The 16,581-nt window shown below is 38.0% G+C and overlaps 1 protein-coding gene across 3 annotated transcripts in view; it reads right to left on the reverse strand.

The window, feature by feature from the left end:
• LOC106876245 (trifunctional purine biosynthetic protein adenosine-3) overlaps positions 1–16,581 on the reverse strand; it is a 53,090-nt gene that overhangs the window by 3,543 nt on the left and 32,966 nt on the right. For all 3 annotated transcript variants that reach the window (XM_014924733.3, XM_014924734.3, XM_089349688.1), the window contains exons 12-18: positions 15,761–15,986; positions 10,912–11,110; positions 9,690–9,938; positions 7,669–7,871; positions 5,991–6,144; positions 2,819–2,929; positions 2,301–2,437 (exon numbers count right to left, since the gene is read on the reverse strand). In XM_014924733.3, coding sequence (XP_014780219.1) covers positions 2,301–2,437; positions 2,819–2,929; positions 5,991–6,144; positions 7,669–7,871; positions 9,690–9,938; positions 10,912–11,110; positions 15,761–15,986 — 1,279 coding nt within the window. The remainder of the gene's footprint in view (positions 1–2,300; positions 2,438–2,818; positions 2,930–5,990; positions 6,145–7,668; positions 7,872–9,689; positions 9,939–10,911; positions 11,111–15,760; positions 15,987–16,581) is intronic.

Raw genomic sequence — 16,581 nt, forward strand, 5'->3', positions numbered from 1 at the left:
AACCTCTGTACCTGGCTTTCGTTGACATGGAGAAAGCCTTTGACAGGGTCCCCCGATCCCTTATCTGGTGGTCAATGAGGAAACTTGGGATAGAAGAATGGCTAGTGAGAGCTGTGCGAGCCATGTACAGAGATGCGGCCAGTAAGGTGAGGGTTGGAAATGAGTACAGCAATGAATTCCGGGTAGAGGTAGGGGTCCACCAAGGTTCCGTCCTCAGCCCCCTATTATTTACCATAGTCCTCCAGGCAATCACAGAGGAGTTCAAGACAGGTTGCCCCTGGGAGCTCCTCTATGCTGATGACCTTGCCCTAATTGCGGAGTCACTATCAGAACTAGAGGAGAAGTTTCAGGTGTGGAAGCAAGGTCTAGAACTGAAGGGCCTTAGAGTCAACCTAGCTAAAACCAAAATCCTAATAAGTAGGAAAGTAGATAAAACACAAACCCCTTCAGGTAGATGGCCCTGCTCAGTATGTAGAAAAGGAGTAGGTAGTAACTCTATAAGATGTACCCGGTGCAAGCTATGGACACATAAGAGGTGCAGCAACATCAAAGGCAGGTTAACTAGCAAGTTAGTTTTTGTTTGTGGCAGATGTTCAGGTGCAATAAAGACTGCAAACAAACAGGAAACAACTTCTATCTCATTCCAGGGTGAAAAACTAGAGGTAGTCGATAGCTTCCGCTATCTGGGCGACCAAGTTAGTAGTGGGGGTGGGTGCGCTGAAAGTGTAGCTGCTAGAATAAGAATAGCCTGGGCAAAGTTTAGAGAGCTCTTACCCCTGCTGGCGACAAAGGGACTCTCACTCAGAGTAAAAGGCAGACTGTATGACGCATGCGTACGAACAACCATGCTACATGGCAGTGAAACATGGGCTGTAACTGCTGAGGACATACGTAAGCTCGCAAGGAATGAAGCCAGTATGCTCCGTTGGATGTGTAATGTCAATGTGAATACCCGTCAGAGTGTAAGTATCTTGAGAGAAAAGCTGAACATTAGAAGCATCAGTTGTGGCGTGCAAGAGAGACGATTGCGCTGGTATGGACATGTGGTGAGAATGGAGGAGGATAGCTGCGTGAAAAAGTGCCACACCCTAACAGTTGAGGGAACCCGTGGAAGAGGTAGGCCCAGGAAGACCTGGGCTGAGGTGGTGAGGCAAGACCTTCGTACATTGGGCCTCACCGAGGCGATGACTACGGACCGAGACCTTTGGAAATGGGCTGTGCGTGAGAAGACCCGGCAAGCCAAGTAAGATCGTTGCCAGTGCCCCTGGACTGGTTCTTGTGCGGGTGGCACATGAGATGCACCATTTTGAGCGTGGCCGTTGCCAGTACCGCCTGACTGGCTCCTGTAGGATTTTCGAGCGAGATCGTTGCCAGTGCCCCTGGACTGGCTTGTGCGGGTGGCACATAAAAGACACCATTTCGAGCGTGGCCGTTTTCGTGCGGGTGACACGTAAAAGCACCCACTACACTCTCTGAGTGGTTGGCGTTAGGAAGGGCATCCAGCTGTAGAAACTCTGCCAAATCAGACTGGAGCCTGGTGTTGCCATCCGGTTTCACCAGTCCTCAGTCAAATCGTCCAACCCATGCTAGCATGGAAAGCGGACGTTAAACGATGATGATGATGAATGATAGGAAAGACATCTGCCCTTTTTGTATTATGTTATAAAAACATGAATTTTCCATGAATATATTAGGAATAGCCTTATGAGAAGATAATCAAAATGAGATAATTTGACAACAGAGCAGAGTGAACAATGTGGTCACAGAATACTGAAAGCACAAGTTCCGTTGGGCCAGACATGTCACAAGGTTCACAGACAACAGGTGGACCCATACAGTTGCTGAGTGGTATTCAAGAGATTGGAAAGAGCCATTTGGAAAGCCTCCACAATGATGAGAAGACAATTTGGGTCACAATGGAAAAGAATGGTGCAATCAAGACAGAATTGGAAGCACATTCTGACCGGCAGTGTCTAACAGCATCTGATGGTCTGGTCAATACTGTAATATTAGTCATCATTGAGAATTTAGATATTTTCTTACTGCTGGAGAAAATATATTTAAATTAGATGCCCTTCCTAATACTGACTGATCAATTGTGAAATGGAAATAAAACCAATTATTTTTTGTCGATATCGAATTCACTCACTTTTTATGCAATGTTGCACATTCATTGTTTTAATTCTCAAATCATCTAAACAACAAAGGAATCAAATGCTTGGATTTCTTAAAGCCAAGGCACTAATGGAAAAATGTATTTGTTGATGTTTAGATAAAGAAAAGATCATAGCAGTACAAACCATGGTAGGAATATTGGCACGTTGAGCACGATTAAGACCTTCGACATTTGGCTTGTTTGAAATCACCAGGGCAATCTCAGCTGAGCTATTGTTCTGTGGATTTTGGGTAAAATTTATCAGTGATTGGAGATTCGTCCCTGGAATAAGATAAATTAGCAAAAAATAATTTCTGCTTAATCATTACAAAACAGAAACTCTCTTTACAACTGCTAATGTAATCAGCTTTACAAGCAAGGTAATATCTTCTCATAGCTAAACATTTTATTTATGGATGACAATGCTCATTTACAACCGTCATGTGATGTCTAGACAAAAGTACACACAGACAGACACGCAACAAGTTTCTTTCAGCTTCCGTTTACCAAATCTACTCACTAGACTTTGGTCATCCTGAGGCTAAGAGAAAGACATTTTCCCAAGGTGCTGTGCAGTAGAACTGAACCCAAGACTCACATGATGGGAAGTAAGCTTCTTAACCATTCAGCCATGCCTGATGGTAATGAAAATATATGTATTACCTGAGCCAGATATGAGTACAGCAACTTTTTTCTTCTGGTCATTTTTTAACTTTGAAATACAACTGCCCTGCAATGCTGGAGCCAAATTCATCAAATTAACACTCAGGTTATCTGGAAATAGAAGTTGTTGGGGATTTCATTTTAGTGAAAATATATAAAGATATCAAAATAAAAAGATTCTAGTTGGCTTCAGTCCATATATAATTTCTGTTGAACATTTCCTCCTAGGAATGTGTATTCAGGATGAGCTACATATGTTCTACAAGATTTTTTTCTAAATATTTCATAATTTCCGTACTTTTAATAACCATACACACCAACAACATTCCTTTATGTAGCTGATCAACCTGCTGGGAATAGCAGCCTCATTTCATGGTTTTAGAGGAAGAGCAGTGGATAATAGTCCTAACTTCAGGAGGGTCATTATGCCAATAATGAACACACACACTGGTTCTGTTTCACTTCTTTATTTTTTTGTTTGTCAGTTGGTTAACCATTTAGCCGATCAATTGTTCGATTAATCATTTGGTCAATCAATCAACCAGCTAAGTTTGTCAAAGTCCTTTCATTGCTATTTGTGATCTCATCAAATGAGGTCACAACTGGAGACAACAGACTAACCTGGAGCATAGAGGGCAAGTTATGGATGAGATCACAAATGACAATGAAAGTAATTTGGAATAACTAAGTGATTGACTGACTAAATGATTAATGAAACAATCAATTGGTTAATATATAAATAAAAGAAGTAAAATAGAACCAATGCATGTGTTAATTATTGGCATAATGACCTTACTGAAATACAATATATACTTCAACATGAGTTCACATCAAGAATCTTGCAAACCAAGTATAAAACAAAAAAAGTCCTAAATACATTAATGAAACAAAATATGACTTTTACTTGAATGGCTTTGATTACAGGATAAGTCTGATCCATCACCATATCTTCTCTGGGATTATATGACAACTATTATACCTTATGTGTCCTGTTGTTTATTTCATAAATGTCTTTCAGTCATGACATTCCATCCTGTTTACAGGAAAAGTATGTCTAAGTTTACATTATTCAAGATGTCCTCATTTTGTTTTTTATAATGATTGTTATTTAAGAGCGATTTTGCTGGTATATTTAGCAGATTGAGCAATCACATAGGAACTTCTTCATTAGTGAGTGTTATATTAATATACAAATGAAGTTCTGTTGAGCGACTGAAAATTGATCATCGAAACGGGATTCTATTACAAATATCACAAGAATGGCAGCTGATTGAGTTTCTGTTCAAAAGGAGAATATTTCAACCATCATTGTTCGACTCATGTCAGCATGGAAAACAGACGTTGAATGATGATGATGATTTCCTCTGTGTGCTTCTGCATGCACATGCACATACACTTTACTACACAAACAAAACAGAAATATGCACACAAGGTTTTCAAGATAAAATTTGAACATAACCGAATTTCCATGCACACCCACAGCAAAACATTAATTTCAACTGCTTAGTATTTTGAAAACTGAGATAATTTTCAGTACACTATAATTTGTCTCATTAACGACAACTGATAAATATTGCAAATTGTGAGCCAGAGGTGATACATACTTTTGTTCCTTTTTAAAAAGTTTGTGCAGGTGGCACATAAAATACACCATTTTGAGCGTGGCCGTTGCCAGTATCGCCTGACTGGCCTTCGTAGGATTTTCGAGTGAGATCGTTGCCAGTGTTCCTGGACTGGCTCTTGTGCAGGTGGCACATAAAATACACCATCTTGAGCGTGGCCGTTGCCAGTACCTCCTGACTGGCCTTCGTGTGGGTGACACGTAAAAGCACCCACTACACTCTCTGAGTGGTTGGTGTTAGGAAGGGCATCCAGCCGTAGAAACTCTGCCAAATCAGATTGGAGCCTGGTGTAGCCATCTGGTTTCACCAGTCCTCAGTCAAATCGTCCAACCCATGCTAGCATGGAAAGCGGACGTTAAACGACGACGATGATGATTTCGACAGATTTTCTATAGAAATTATAGCCTGCACCGAAAGTAACAAGGTTTCATATACAAATACATCTATGTAAACAATGTGATCGCAAAAATAGGTAATGGGTGTATATGCATACTATAAGTAACTATTTAAGCAATGTGTTCACAGATGGTTGATGGTTTGGATGTGGTACTGAAGAAGGAACATAATTCCTGTTCTCTCTCAATATGTCACCCCTTTTTCCCTCTCTCAACACTTCCTCTTCCATACCACTTGATCTGTGCCCGGTGAAAGCAATGTTCTTTTTCACCCTACCTTTGACCAGACTCATCAGGCTCTTGCTACATCTGTTCAGTCCTCTAGGACTTAACTCTGTTCCCTCTTTGCACAACCCCACATAGTTCGTTTGACAGCTGCAAAGCTCTTTCTGTTGTATTTATGGTATATGTATAATTATTACTATTTTTTCTTTGTGTGCATATAGCTGTAAGGCTTTGTGCTGTTATATATGCATAATTCGTTGTCTGTTGTATTTATATAATGTCTTGTTTCTTTCTGTCATAGCATACATTCACTAGCTTTTTCCCAGTAGCTTAATAAATGTACTGGCACCTGCAAAATTGAACAGTATCAAAGGTAATTGGCGTGAAATTGTTATGATATTTTGCATCTTTGACTGAAGAGGAAAACTCAGCTCTGAATATTCTGTGTATTTTGTTGTTGTCTAATTTCCCATCCATTTAGTTTTTGTCTATTTCCTGTTTACTCTGCTTTCGTGCAACTTTTCTCCTTGTTGTATTCTTTCTATTCAACCCTTGATACACCTGTTGCCTATTTTTCTGTCTTTCATTGCATTGTTTACATAGATGTATTCGTATATGATATGTTGTAACTTTCAATGCTGGCTATAATTTCTATAGAAAGTCTGCAGAGATAACTTAAAAGAAAAAGCATGAATGAATTGCACTGCTAACACAGCTAGGACACAGTATTGACTTATAAACCTTTAATTACTTAGTAATATATCATGGTTGCATAACAAAATTTGGTGTCTATCCACACCAGCAATTAATACTTTCATTAGTATTTACCAAAATGCCATCAAGAAGCAACAAAATTCACTGTTGGTGCAAGATGTTTAAATCATTATCAAACAAATTAAGGATTGGTGTGAGAAAGGAACAAAAGCCTACCTTGTTGTTTAACAACTGACCCAATAATCCAAGATTTTTCTCCAGAATTTTCTAAACTTTTCCTAACAAAGTTTGCTTGCTGGTTTTCAACAATAAGTATAGCACCAATTCCACAATTGTAGGTCCTTGCCATCTCACTTTCAGAAACCTTTCCCTGTTTAAAAAAACCAAATAAATCTCAGCAATAAGGATTAGAGCTAGGATTAGCCAGAGATAATTTTTAAAATGAGAATATCTGCTCTCACAAACGAGCATACTAAAAATGAACCTGACTGCTCTCAAAAATTAAGTAAAAACAACAGGAAAAAAATCCAGAATCCTTGTCTGGTACTGGATCAATCCCAAAATCTAATCAGTTTGTGCTAGTCATGAGGCCAAACATCCCTGAAAGTTTCATCCAAAATATTCCAGCAGTTCTTGAGATATCTTGTTACGGACAAACAAACACGACTGAAAACAATACCTCCGCCTTAGTGAAGGTGGAGGTAATCATATATGATAATAATGAAATTATTGTGTATAGTGCTCAGGTGAACTACAAACTTATCAAAGGTGCATGTACAGTGTATAGAATTATGTACAAAAGTCAGGAAAGTGAACAGTGTATGAGTTATGATATAATGTGTGCATGCGTATGGAAGGGGGATATCAGGTGTAGTGTTGGCAAATTTCAGGAAGCATGGAGGTTTTAAAGGATGCAATGCCTCAGCAGCTAACAACTGATGCAGGTAGTTTGTTCCATGCTTCAGTAACTCTGAGTGTGAAAATATGTTTCCGAAAGTCATGGGAGCTGTGCTGTTTTCTGACTTTGTAGGCATGCCCACGTGTGTTAGACACATGGAGCTCAAAGAGGTGCTCAAGGTGGTTGTTGGCATGATGGTTAATAATTTTGTGGGTGTTTACCAAGTCAGTTGCCAGATGGAGCTTTAATGTATCTATGCCCAGGGAAGCAAGGTGTTCAGAGTATGGTAGATACCTGATGAAGGGTATTCGCTTGGTTGCACGTTATTGAACAGTTTCCAGGAGGTCAATGTCCTGAGAAAGATAGGGGTTCCAGACTGGTGAAGCAAATTCCAAGTGTGCCCACACCATAGCCATATACAACCTTAAATAGACAGCTGAAGAGCGGCTGACAAAGATCTTGCTGAGTGATGCCAAGACACCCTTGACCTTCTTGACAATATCGAAATAATCAGTCATTATTATCTCATTTCACTTTCATCTCTTCAGTATTCATAAATGCAGATACTTTCGACTATAAAATTATCATCTTTATTATTCAAATTCTTAAAATTCAATCTTTCTAGACAGATTAAAATTTAGATGAAATGTTGTAACAGATTATTCAAAAATTTGAATAATCTATAGTTAAGATCTACTTTTTTAACTAACAGTCTTTTGTCAGACATTTGATCTTGAATTATGCAGATTTTAATCTTAGAGTGGATTTACAGTGAAAGGCAGCAAGAAATTGTCAACTGGGATTTCCTATTGAAAGCAGGTTAAAATCTAAATTTTGCTGTTTGTATTGTTAATTATAGAAAGTAATGATTTAATATAATCTTGCTGTAATTCCACTACAGTTCATTGGTAGTATGGCCTACATACAAAATATGCATTAAAAAGAAATGAAAAAAATAATGAAAAAATAAGTGAAGAAACTGAAATATGATTTTACTTTCATTTGAAGCCACCCAAAAATTGGAGGAACATTCCAGGTCATAGCATCAAGTTGAACAGCTAAATCTCTAGGGAGAACTCTTGGAATGTTTTCAACGAGGCCTCCACCAGTAATATGTGCAAACGCTTTAACAAGATTTTGTCTCATGAGAGGTAAAACAGATCTCACATAAATCTTAGTTGGACACAATAACTCTTCCCCTGCAACAGAAATTTGGAACATAAATAACATTTGTGAAGAATCATTCAATAATATATAAAATAGTAATGAATCTAACCCAATGGATCTCAACCATTTTTTACCTTTGATTCTTATTTTACTTAGATGAACCCTCACAACCATTCAATGTTTAGAAAAACTCTATAACATTTTTATAATTAAACATTATTGGGAATCGTACAAGAAAATTATTAAAATATTTGGTGTATTGTAGAAGTATAACTGATTTTAAGAACAAAATCTTATTTGGACCTCCTTAGATCATATGGAACCCTGTTGAGAACCACTGATCTAACCAAACTGTGCTAAGAAATATGTTGAACTGCATAGAACACTTATTCATTCTAAACATTTAGTCTTCTATAGACTGGAATGTTTTTTACTAAATAATAATAATGATGACTTTATTATATATATACAGCATTCAGGTGCACCACATCTAGTTGGAAAATGGTAAAAGAGGGCACAGAAAGCAGTAGTAAGTCATGTAAAGGAAGAGAGCAATGAAAGCCAAAACTGCATGCATGGTACACAGAACATTATCAAGACTAGTTTATGTTTTATCTATTTTCCTTTCATGGATTTATAAAATTTTTAAAAAATGCTTTTCATATACTGAAGTTTGAAAATGCTAATATGCAAGTAATCTAGATAGCTTTGGTACATAGAAGCAACATTCATGTTTCACCTGGCTTCTCTCTCCACATTTTCTTCTGAAATATCACCAATAATAGATTGTAATACATCAGATGAAAAACCATCTTCGATTGGAGGGGTGGGAGCGGTATAATGTTGGTTGTAGAACACAAACCATTGGGAACACATCTCTGTAACCCAGACAAGTGTGTTACCAGTTACACTGAAGCAGCCTTTTGTCTTTCTGCCATCAAATTAAATATCTTAATCTTATGAGAAAGTTTGTTCACATTTAGAACACACATGTAGAAGTATCATGAAATATGAAATTAAATCTTTATAAATGATACAAATAATAGCTTATAACTCATTGGATTAAAAACTCATTGGAGTTAAAAAATGGCAGAAAGCTGCTTGCAGTATTTGAACCATACATCTACAGTAACCCATTTTTAAAAATTAGATGGAAGAAAGATAGAAGGTTGCTTCAGTATGATTGGTAGCATGTCTGTCTGGGTTACAAAAGATGAAAGGTTCATGTCTCACATGCAGGTTTCTGTTTCTTTTCCATTCAAGGGGTTTTTAACCCAATGTGTTATATGCTATTATTTAAAGTTGAATTTGCTTTGAGACTTATTCATGTCTTTTCTGATGATTCTAAATTTGTGTCTTACATGTCAACAAATATGTTTCTAGAATATACAGACAGGAAATTTATAATATCAAGCTAAACAGGTTTGTCTATTTAAATCTTTGAAGTCATCTTCATGGGAAGAAAACATGCCCTAATTAGGCTGAGCTTTTCTTCCCCTAGCTTAACACATGCTAACAATTATGAACACAACTTCTTTAAATACTGTAGGAATGTTTTTTGAATAGCAGAAAAAAAAATTCAAACAGCTGCAGGTTTTTGGTTATACATAAGAACAATAAAAAATAAACCCCCAAACTCTTTGCTAATGTGGGGAAATTATGTGACCTAGACAACACAAAGATATGCTTTTTCAGGCAAAATGAACATGGCAGGAGTGGTGTGAATAACTTGTAATATTTTTAACAACAATCTTAAGATTCCTCAGAAAATTGTCAAATTGTTCAATATGAAAAAGTATAAAACATTCAAAGCAAAAGTAAAAAAAAATTATAATTAAATTTTATGTTACCCAAAGTCTTTCCTGATGAGATGGGAGAATGCATATCATATGAGAGTTGGTTTACTTCAATGATCTTCCGAACTAAACTGAACCCATTGCTGTGGATTCCACTTGATGCCAATCCAATGACAGTATCTCCTACTGTAATGTCAGCAAGTCGAGGTAATAATTGTTTGGCTTTAACAGCACCAACAGCAAAACCTGCTAAATCATAGTCCCCTTTCTGGTACATACCAGGCATCTCAGCAGTTTCCCCACCTGAAATATTTATGAGGATAAAAAAAAAAAGAAATTGTTATTTTCTGCAGTAAGTCATCATCATCATCATCATTACCCCCACCCCCACACCATCATCATTCTCTTTTAATATTTTTGTTCTATGTTGGCATGAGTTGAATGGTTTGACAGGATCCAATGAGTCTGAAGATTGCATTGTACTCCAATGTCTGCTTTGGCATGGTTTCTATGGCTGAATGTCCTTCCTAACACCAGTCACTTTACAGAGTATATGAGGAGCTTTTTTCCATGCTATCAGCACTAGTGAGATCTCCATGTAGTGTGCAAGACCAAGATATGGCTGAGTGAGGCTACAGTAAATACTGTCCCCATAATCTATTGAAACCATAGTGGAAATTTTACAGAGATTTAAGGAAACATACATAACTATGTGACTGAGAACTAGAATGATGTCTTGCAAACAAGACAACACAACACCCTTGAGTACATTGGCTCAGCAATGGCTATGTGGTCAAAAAGTTGTTTCAGAATCATGTGGTCTAGGGTTGATTCCACTGTGTGGCACTTTGGGTAAATATCTTCCACATATACCTAAAGTCTTCCTTGAGAACACATGTCATATGAGAGTTGGTTTACGTCAACAATTTTCCAAACTTGAACCCATTGCTGTGAATTCCATTCAATGCCAATCCAATGACATTATCTCTTTGACTGATCCATTAACTTGTAAGTGAAATTGAATAAACAGACTGTGAATGCCCATAATATGGACTGTAGCAGTTCTTAATCTATCAACTGGTTTAACACAATCCTCTGATTTTTGGGTATCTTTAGTAGAATCTTTTCTTTGTTAGCATTTGGGCCTAGACTCTAGTCTGAAGATTACTCCACTGTTTCCCCATACGAAGTTTGGTGGTCTTATAAAGTCATGAGGGTCACCCTTCCTCCTCTGACAGAGGCTTGACAAAAAATAGTAAATTAATTAACTACTTACCCACTAACGCACATCCAGATAATTTACAACCTTCAGCAATTCCTTCAATCACATCTCTAGCTTGCAACACATCAAGCTTGGCACAAGCAAAATAGTCCAAAAAGAAAAGAGGTTCAGCACCATGAGCCAAAATATCATTGACCACCATAGCAACAAGATCGATCCCAACAGATTTATGAAAGCCAACGTTCTGTGCAACCTGATAGAATTAAAAAATAACAGTTTCAATTGAAAATGATCCCTTATAATGAGCCCCATATGAAAACCTCCAGTTGCTTCTGATTTCATAATTTTTGAGACAATTAACCCCATTTTTAAGAGTGTGGCCAATGCCAGTGCTGCCTGACTGGCATGTAAAAAGCATCATTCGAGCATGACTGATGCCAGTACCGCCTTACCGGCACTCATGCCGATGGCACATAAAAAGCACCATTTGAGCGTGGCCGATGTCAGTGCTGCCTGACTGGCTCCTGTGCTGGTGGCATGTAAAAAGCATCCACTACATTCTCGGAGTGGTTGGCATTAGGAAGGGTATCCAGCTGTAGAAACCTTGCCAGATCAGATTGAGCCTGGTGCAGTCTCTGGCTCACCAGTCCTCAGTCAAACCGTCCAACCCATGCCAGCATGGAAAGCGGACGTAAAAACAATGATGATGAAGGTATTTCCATTTCCCTTGTAACAGTTGACTATAGAACTGTTACACCATTTGTCGGCTATGACACCCTCCTGTATGTGCACCTGTGTCTGCATTTGTCTCTTACCACCTGACCATCAGTGTTGATTTGTTTACATCAACATAACTTAGTGATTTGGCCAAATAGAGACTGATTAAATAAGTACCAAACTTAAAGTACATACTGGTTATCAAATTTTTAGCACAAGGCCAGGAATTTCGGGGGAGGGGGTAAGTCAATTACATCGACCCCAGTATTTTATTGACCAGTGGAGGCGCAATGGCCCAGTGGTTAGGGCAGTGGACTTGCGGTCATAGGATCGCGGTTTCGATTCCCAGACCGGGCGTTGTGAGTGCTTATTGAGCAAAAACACTTAAATCTCCACAAGGCTCCCGCAGGGGATGGTGGCGAACCTTGCTGTACTCTTTCACCACAACTTTCTCTTACTTCCTATTTCTGTTGTGCCTGTAATTCAAAGGGTCAGCCTTGTCACACTGTGTCACGTTCAATATCCTGGAGAACTACGTTAAGGGTACACTTGTCTGTGGAGTGCTCAGCCACTTGCACGTTAATTTCGCGAGCAGGCTGTTCTGTTGATCGGATCAACTGGAACTCTCGACGTCGTAAGCGACGGAGTGCCAACAACAACAACAACAATTTTATTGACCCCAAAAGGATGAAAAGCAAAGATAACCCTGGCAGAATTTGAACACAATGTGAAGATGGATGAAATGCTGCTAAGCTTTTTACCCAGTGTTCTAATGATTCTGCCAGCTTGCAGTCTTAAAAACTTGAAATACATACTGAGATCAATTTAATCAACTAAACCTTTGTTGCAGTGCTCCAACATGGTCGTAATCCAGTGAATGAAACAAGTAAAAGAGTGGAAAGTAAAGTGAAAAATGAGTTGAATACATATGGGAGGGAATTTCAGGAAAATAAAAGAAAAAATCAAACAGGTAAAGTTAGAAAAAGCATGTGAGCAATAAAATTCAGGTAATAGAAATTAGGCAATCAGGATTCATTGAGTGCCATTATCTGATAACAGCAGAGTCAGCAAGTTCACATGAGATGCAGGAGAGTCTTTATAGTCAGTAAATAGGTTTTAGGTCAAGTGAGTACACTTTTTATATAGATGTGGCTTTATGTGATTTTGAGAAATCACTATTAAATGTATACACAAAAGAGAAGACATTACAGAATCCTAGATGCATTGTAAAGACTTGAATCGAATGGAAGAAACATCGTAAATTAGATTGTGTCAGACAAAGGGTAGCTGTGATAGTTGTAGCCAGTAAATAATCACAACAACTTTGCAATTCATCATCAACTGTTAGCATCCGTTTTCCATGCTGGCATGGGTTAGATGGTTTGACTGGAACTGGTAAGCTGGGGACCTGCACCAGGTTCCAGTTTGTGGTCAGTAAATAGGTATAGTGACTGTTTCTGTGGTTAGTAAATAGTCACAGCATCTCTGTCATTGTGGATGGCTACAATAATTTAGCAACTGTGGTCAGAAGATAGCTACAACCATGTTTAAGACTGGAGTGAATATCAATCAATGAGTCTAAATCATGGTCTACAAACCAAATAGATTAAGAATTAGAACTAATGGGGTTTTTTGAGACAGAGTGGAGTGAATATAATCATCATTCAACGTCTGTTTTTCCATGCTGGCATGGGTTGGATAGTTTGATAAGAGCTGGCCAACTGCTCAAGCTTCAATTGTCTGTTTTGGCATGTCCTTCTTAATGCCAACCACTTTATAAGGCATCAGCATGGGTGCTTTTCCTGTGGCATCGGTACAGGTGTCACATGTGACACTAGCAGGAGTGGTTTTTACATGGCCCTAAATGGGTGCTTCTTACATGACACCAACACGGGTGTTTTTTACGTGGCACCAGCACTCACAAGCCCAAACAGATTAGGGTATTAAACAACAAAGTTCAGTAATATTAGGAAAACAGTCATACAGATTATTTATGAATGAAGAATGTTATTTGAAATGTGCAATTAGCAAACGATGCTGATTTTGTCAATTACTGCACTATAAGCAACTCTTCTAGGAAGTGGAGGAGCAGTAATTCCAAATAAGACACGGAAGAAGAAATTCTTTAGTTTTGTTGTAGGTATCATCCCTAGCGCTGGTGGCATGATAAACTGCACTCAGTCCATGTCATAACCCAGTTAGTGGCAGGAAGGGTAATTCATATATAAAAACCATATCAACATGATGATGATTTTGTCTGCGCCAAATGACAATGGGTTGCAACAAGGGGTCAAACACTGAGACTAGTCTATGCTGTTTAGGTAGTAGAGTGCAGCGAGTGTCATGCAACATGTTAGGTGCCAAACATTAAACTTTGCTTTGCACTTTGGTCAAAGAGAGAAGCTACAGAATGATATGATGCATAAACGGGAGACCACATCTATTCACCATCATTTAGGAATCAGCATCAGTAAGTGACTGTGAATCATCAGCTACAGGATCCTAAGATTGCACATCCTTTGTTAGCAGCAGAAGGATCTCCCAACTAGCAAAAACTGTCTCTTCAACAAGAAATGAAAGACCAGACATTCTGGGGTGGTCAGAGGATCTGTGGGGCAAAGCATGATGGCCATGTGGTAGGTGTTAACCACTTCTGTCCAATATTTTAAGGGCAGCTTGTTTTCAACCTAGCTCTGAGTGAGACTGGTCACCATATTCATGACTGCTCCCAAAATTTTCTCCACTCAGAGCTCCAGTTTGAACCCAAGCTACTGACCAGCATTGACCTACCCTTCCATGTTCTGATTAATGTATACTCCCTTTATTTCCTTGAATTCATCCAGTATGGAGTGGATCACTTTGATTTTTGATGTGTCCAATACCATGACTGTGACATTTAAGTATGCAGATATGGGACTGAGAGATTGGCGATTTGCTGTACATGATAAGCCACATTAAGTTAAGTAAAATCAGTCTTCCACACATACAAGCTTGTTTTTTTCAGGTGCTGGTGCCACTTAAAAAGTACCTGTGTTGTATAAACTGTTAAGTGGTTGGTGTTAGAAAGGGCATTCAGCCATAAAAACCATGTTACAACAGGCAGGTGGAGTCTGGACAGTTCCCTGTCTAACCGTTCAACCCATGCCAGCATGAAGAGTGGACGTTAAATGACGATGATGGTGACATGGTTCAGCATCACAACCTGCACATAACATGAACTTGTTCCAATAAATAGCTGCTTAGTTTGTCTCTCAAATAAATATCATTGTACGTTGAAGCAATTCAGCTTCTGAAAAAGGGACTGAAACTAGCCCTACTTAAAATAGCCATTTAGTAATGATGGTTGCACCCACTGAAAGTTTAAAATTGATGTAAACTGATCTCATTCCACTTAAGTTAGAACTACTCCCGATCCACTTTATGATGTATTTACACGAGTGGAGGATGTCATGGATAGATTTACATCTCCCATTGCATTACTAACAACAGATGCTAATCGTTTTTTGAACATCATATTAAATCTTAAACTGTGTGTTTAAAGAGTGTTGGACCTAAAATTGTCTATGCCTCCTTTGCTTAGATTCCATTGAGGACTGTTATCTTACCATGTTGTCTATTTACACAAGGCTAAATGTATATAGATATGTATAAAACTCATGTGCACATACTGCTTAGTAGAAATACAAATTTCAAGGCTACAGCAGATTCCTGAAAAAAAAAAAAAAACCCACCCACTGAGGTTAATTACTCAGAAACACCATAAGCATGAAAACCAAGAGTTAAGCTAGGATTAACATTTTAAAGCTAATCTCAGTTTTCTTTTGGAATATGCAAATTTTTTATCCCTTTGCATGTACAATATTGTAAATGCAACTAGTGATTCTCACATTAATATTTTAACAAGTATGGTGATGTCTAAGGTTCACTGAAGCGTTTTAATAAAATCAAAACATGTTCAGAATTCTCTTCTAGCTCTGCATTTGCTAATAGTATTAGACATTGAATGAATGTCTTTGCCTCACAACATAAGTATTGTGAGTTAGAGTTGTCATGCCCATTACATTAAATATGTCAATACTAACCAAATTACAACTTCTAGTTCTTTTGCAATGCTACTCGTAATATCTCCAATGCCATTTGAAATTCACTTGCAGGAAAAAGTACAAAAATAAACAGGTAGACATACCTTGAGCTTTGTCCCAACACCATCTGTGGCTGACACAAGTAAAGGTTCCTCTGTGTACTTTGCTTGATGTAGGTTGAATATAGCGCCAAAGGAGCCCAATGCAGCTTCACAGCCTTCCCTTTGGGTAGCCTTAGCTAATGGCTTGATTAACTCAACAAGAGAATTTCCAGCAGTAATATCAACACCAGCTGCTTTATAGGACAAACTATTAAAGTTCTGGACACCCCTGAAACGTAACAATGTGTTTTAACCTTTAAGCTTCTTCATTAAAAAACTTCTGAGAAATATGTTTTTATAGTGAAAGGAAAGGCAGAGTAATACAATGCTTGCACATACTATGCATTCATTTTAAACAAGTATATAGTTTGTAGGTTCATGGCAGCAAAAGGCCCAATTTACAGTGCATCTTCATGATTAAAGATAATGTCTAAGTTTATGATCCCATGAAATATAAATTAAAATTATCCTAACATTTCCAGATTTGCATACTTACAAGAACTCAACACAAGACATGTTTATTACTGGGGAAAAATCATTTGTTTAATATTTGTTTTTCAACACTAACACAGAATGGAAGAGACTGATTCAAGGCAAGATTTTATGACTAGAGCCTCTTCCTGACACCAAACTGCAAGTGTTTTATCAAGGAGTACTTTTGTATTCTATGGTTCTTCAAAAGCACAGAGCACCCATTCATTGCCAACAAATAATATAAATCATACCATTGACAGTGATCAGCAAATCCTTTGCAAAAATATGTGTGCATATCACAATACTTAAAAGAGTAGAAAGAACACCTGAATGGTCTCTTTTTGCCTTCT

The sequence above is a fragment of the Octopus bimaculoides genome, chromosome 3, assembly GCF_046866305.1.
Source record: "Octopus bimaculoides isolate indiv1 chromosome 3, ASM4686630v1, whole genome shotgun sequence".
Taxonomy (NCBI): domain Eukaryota; kingdom Metazoa; phylum Mollusca; class Cephalopoda; order Octopoda; family Octopodidae; genus Octopus; species Octopus bimaculoides.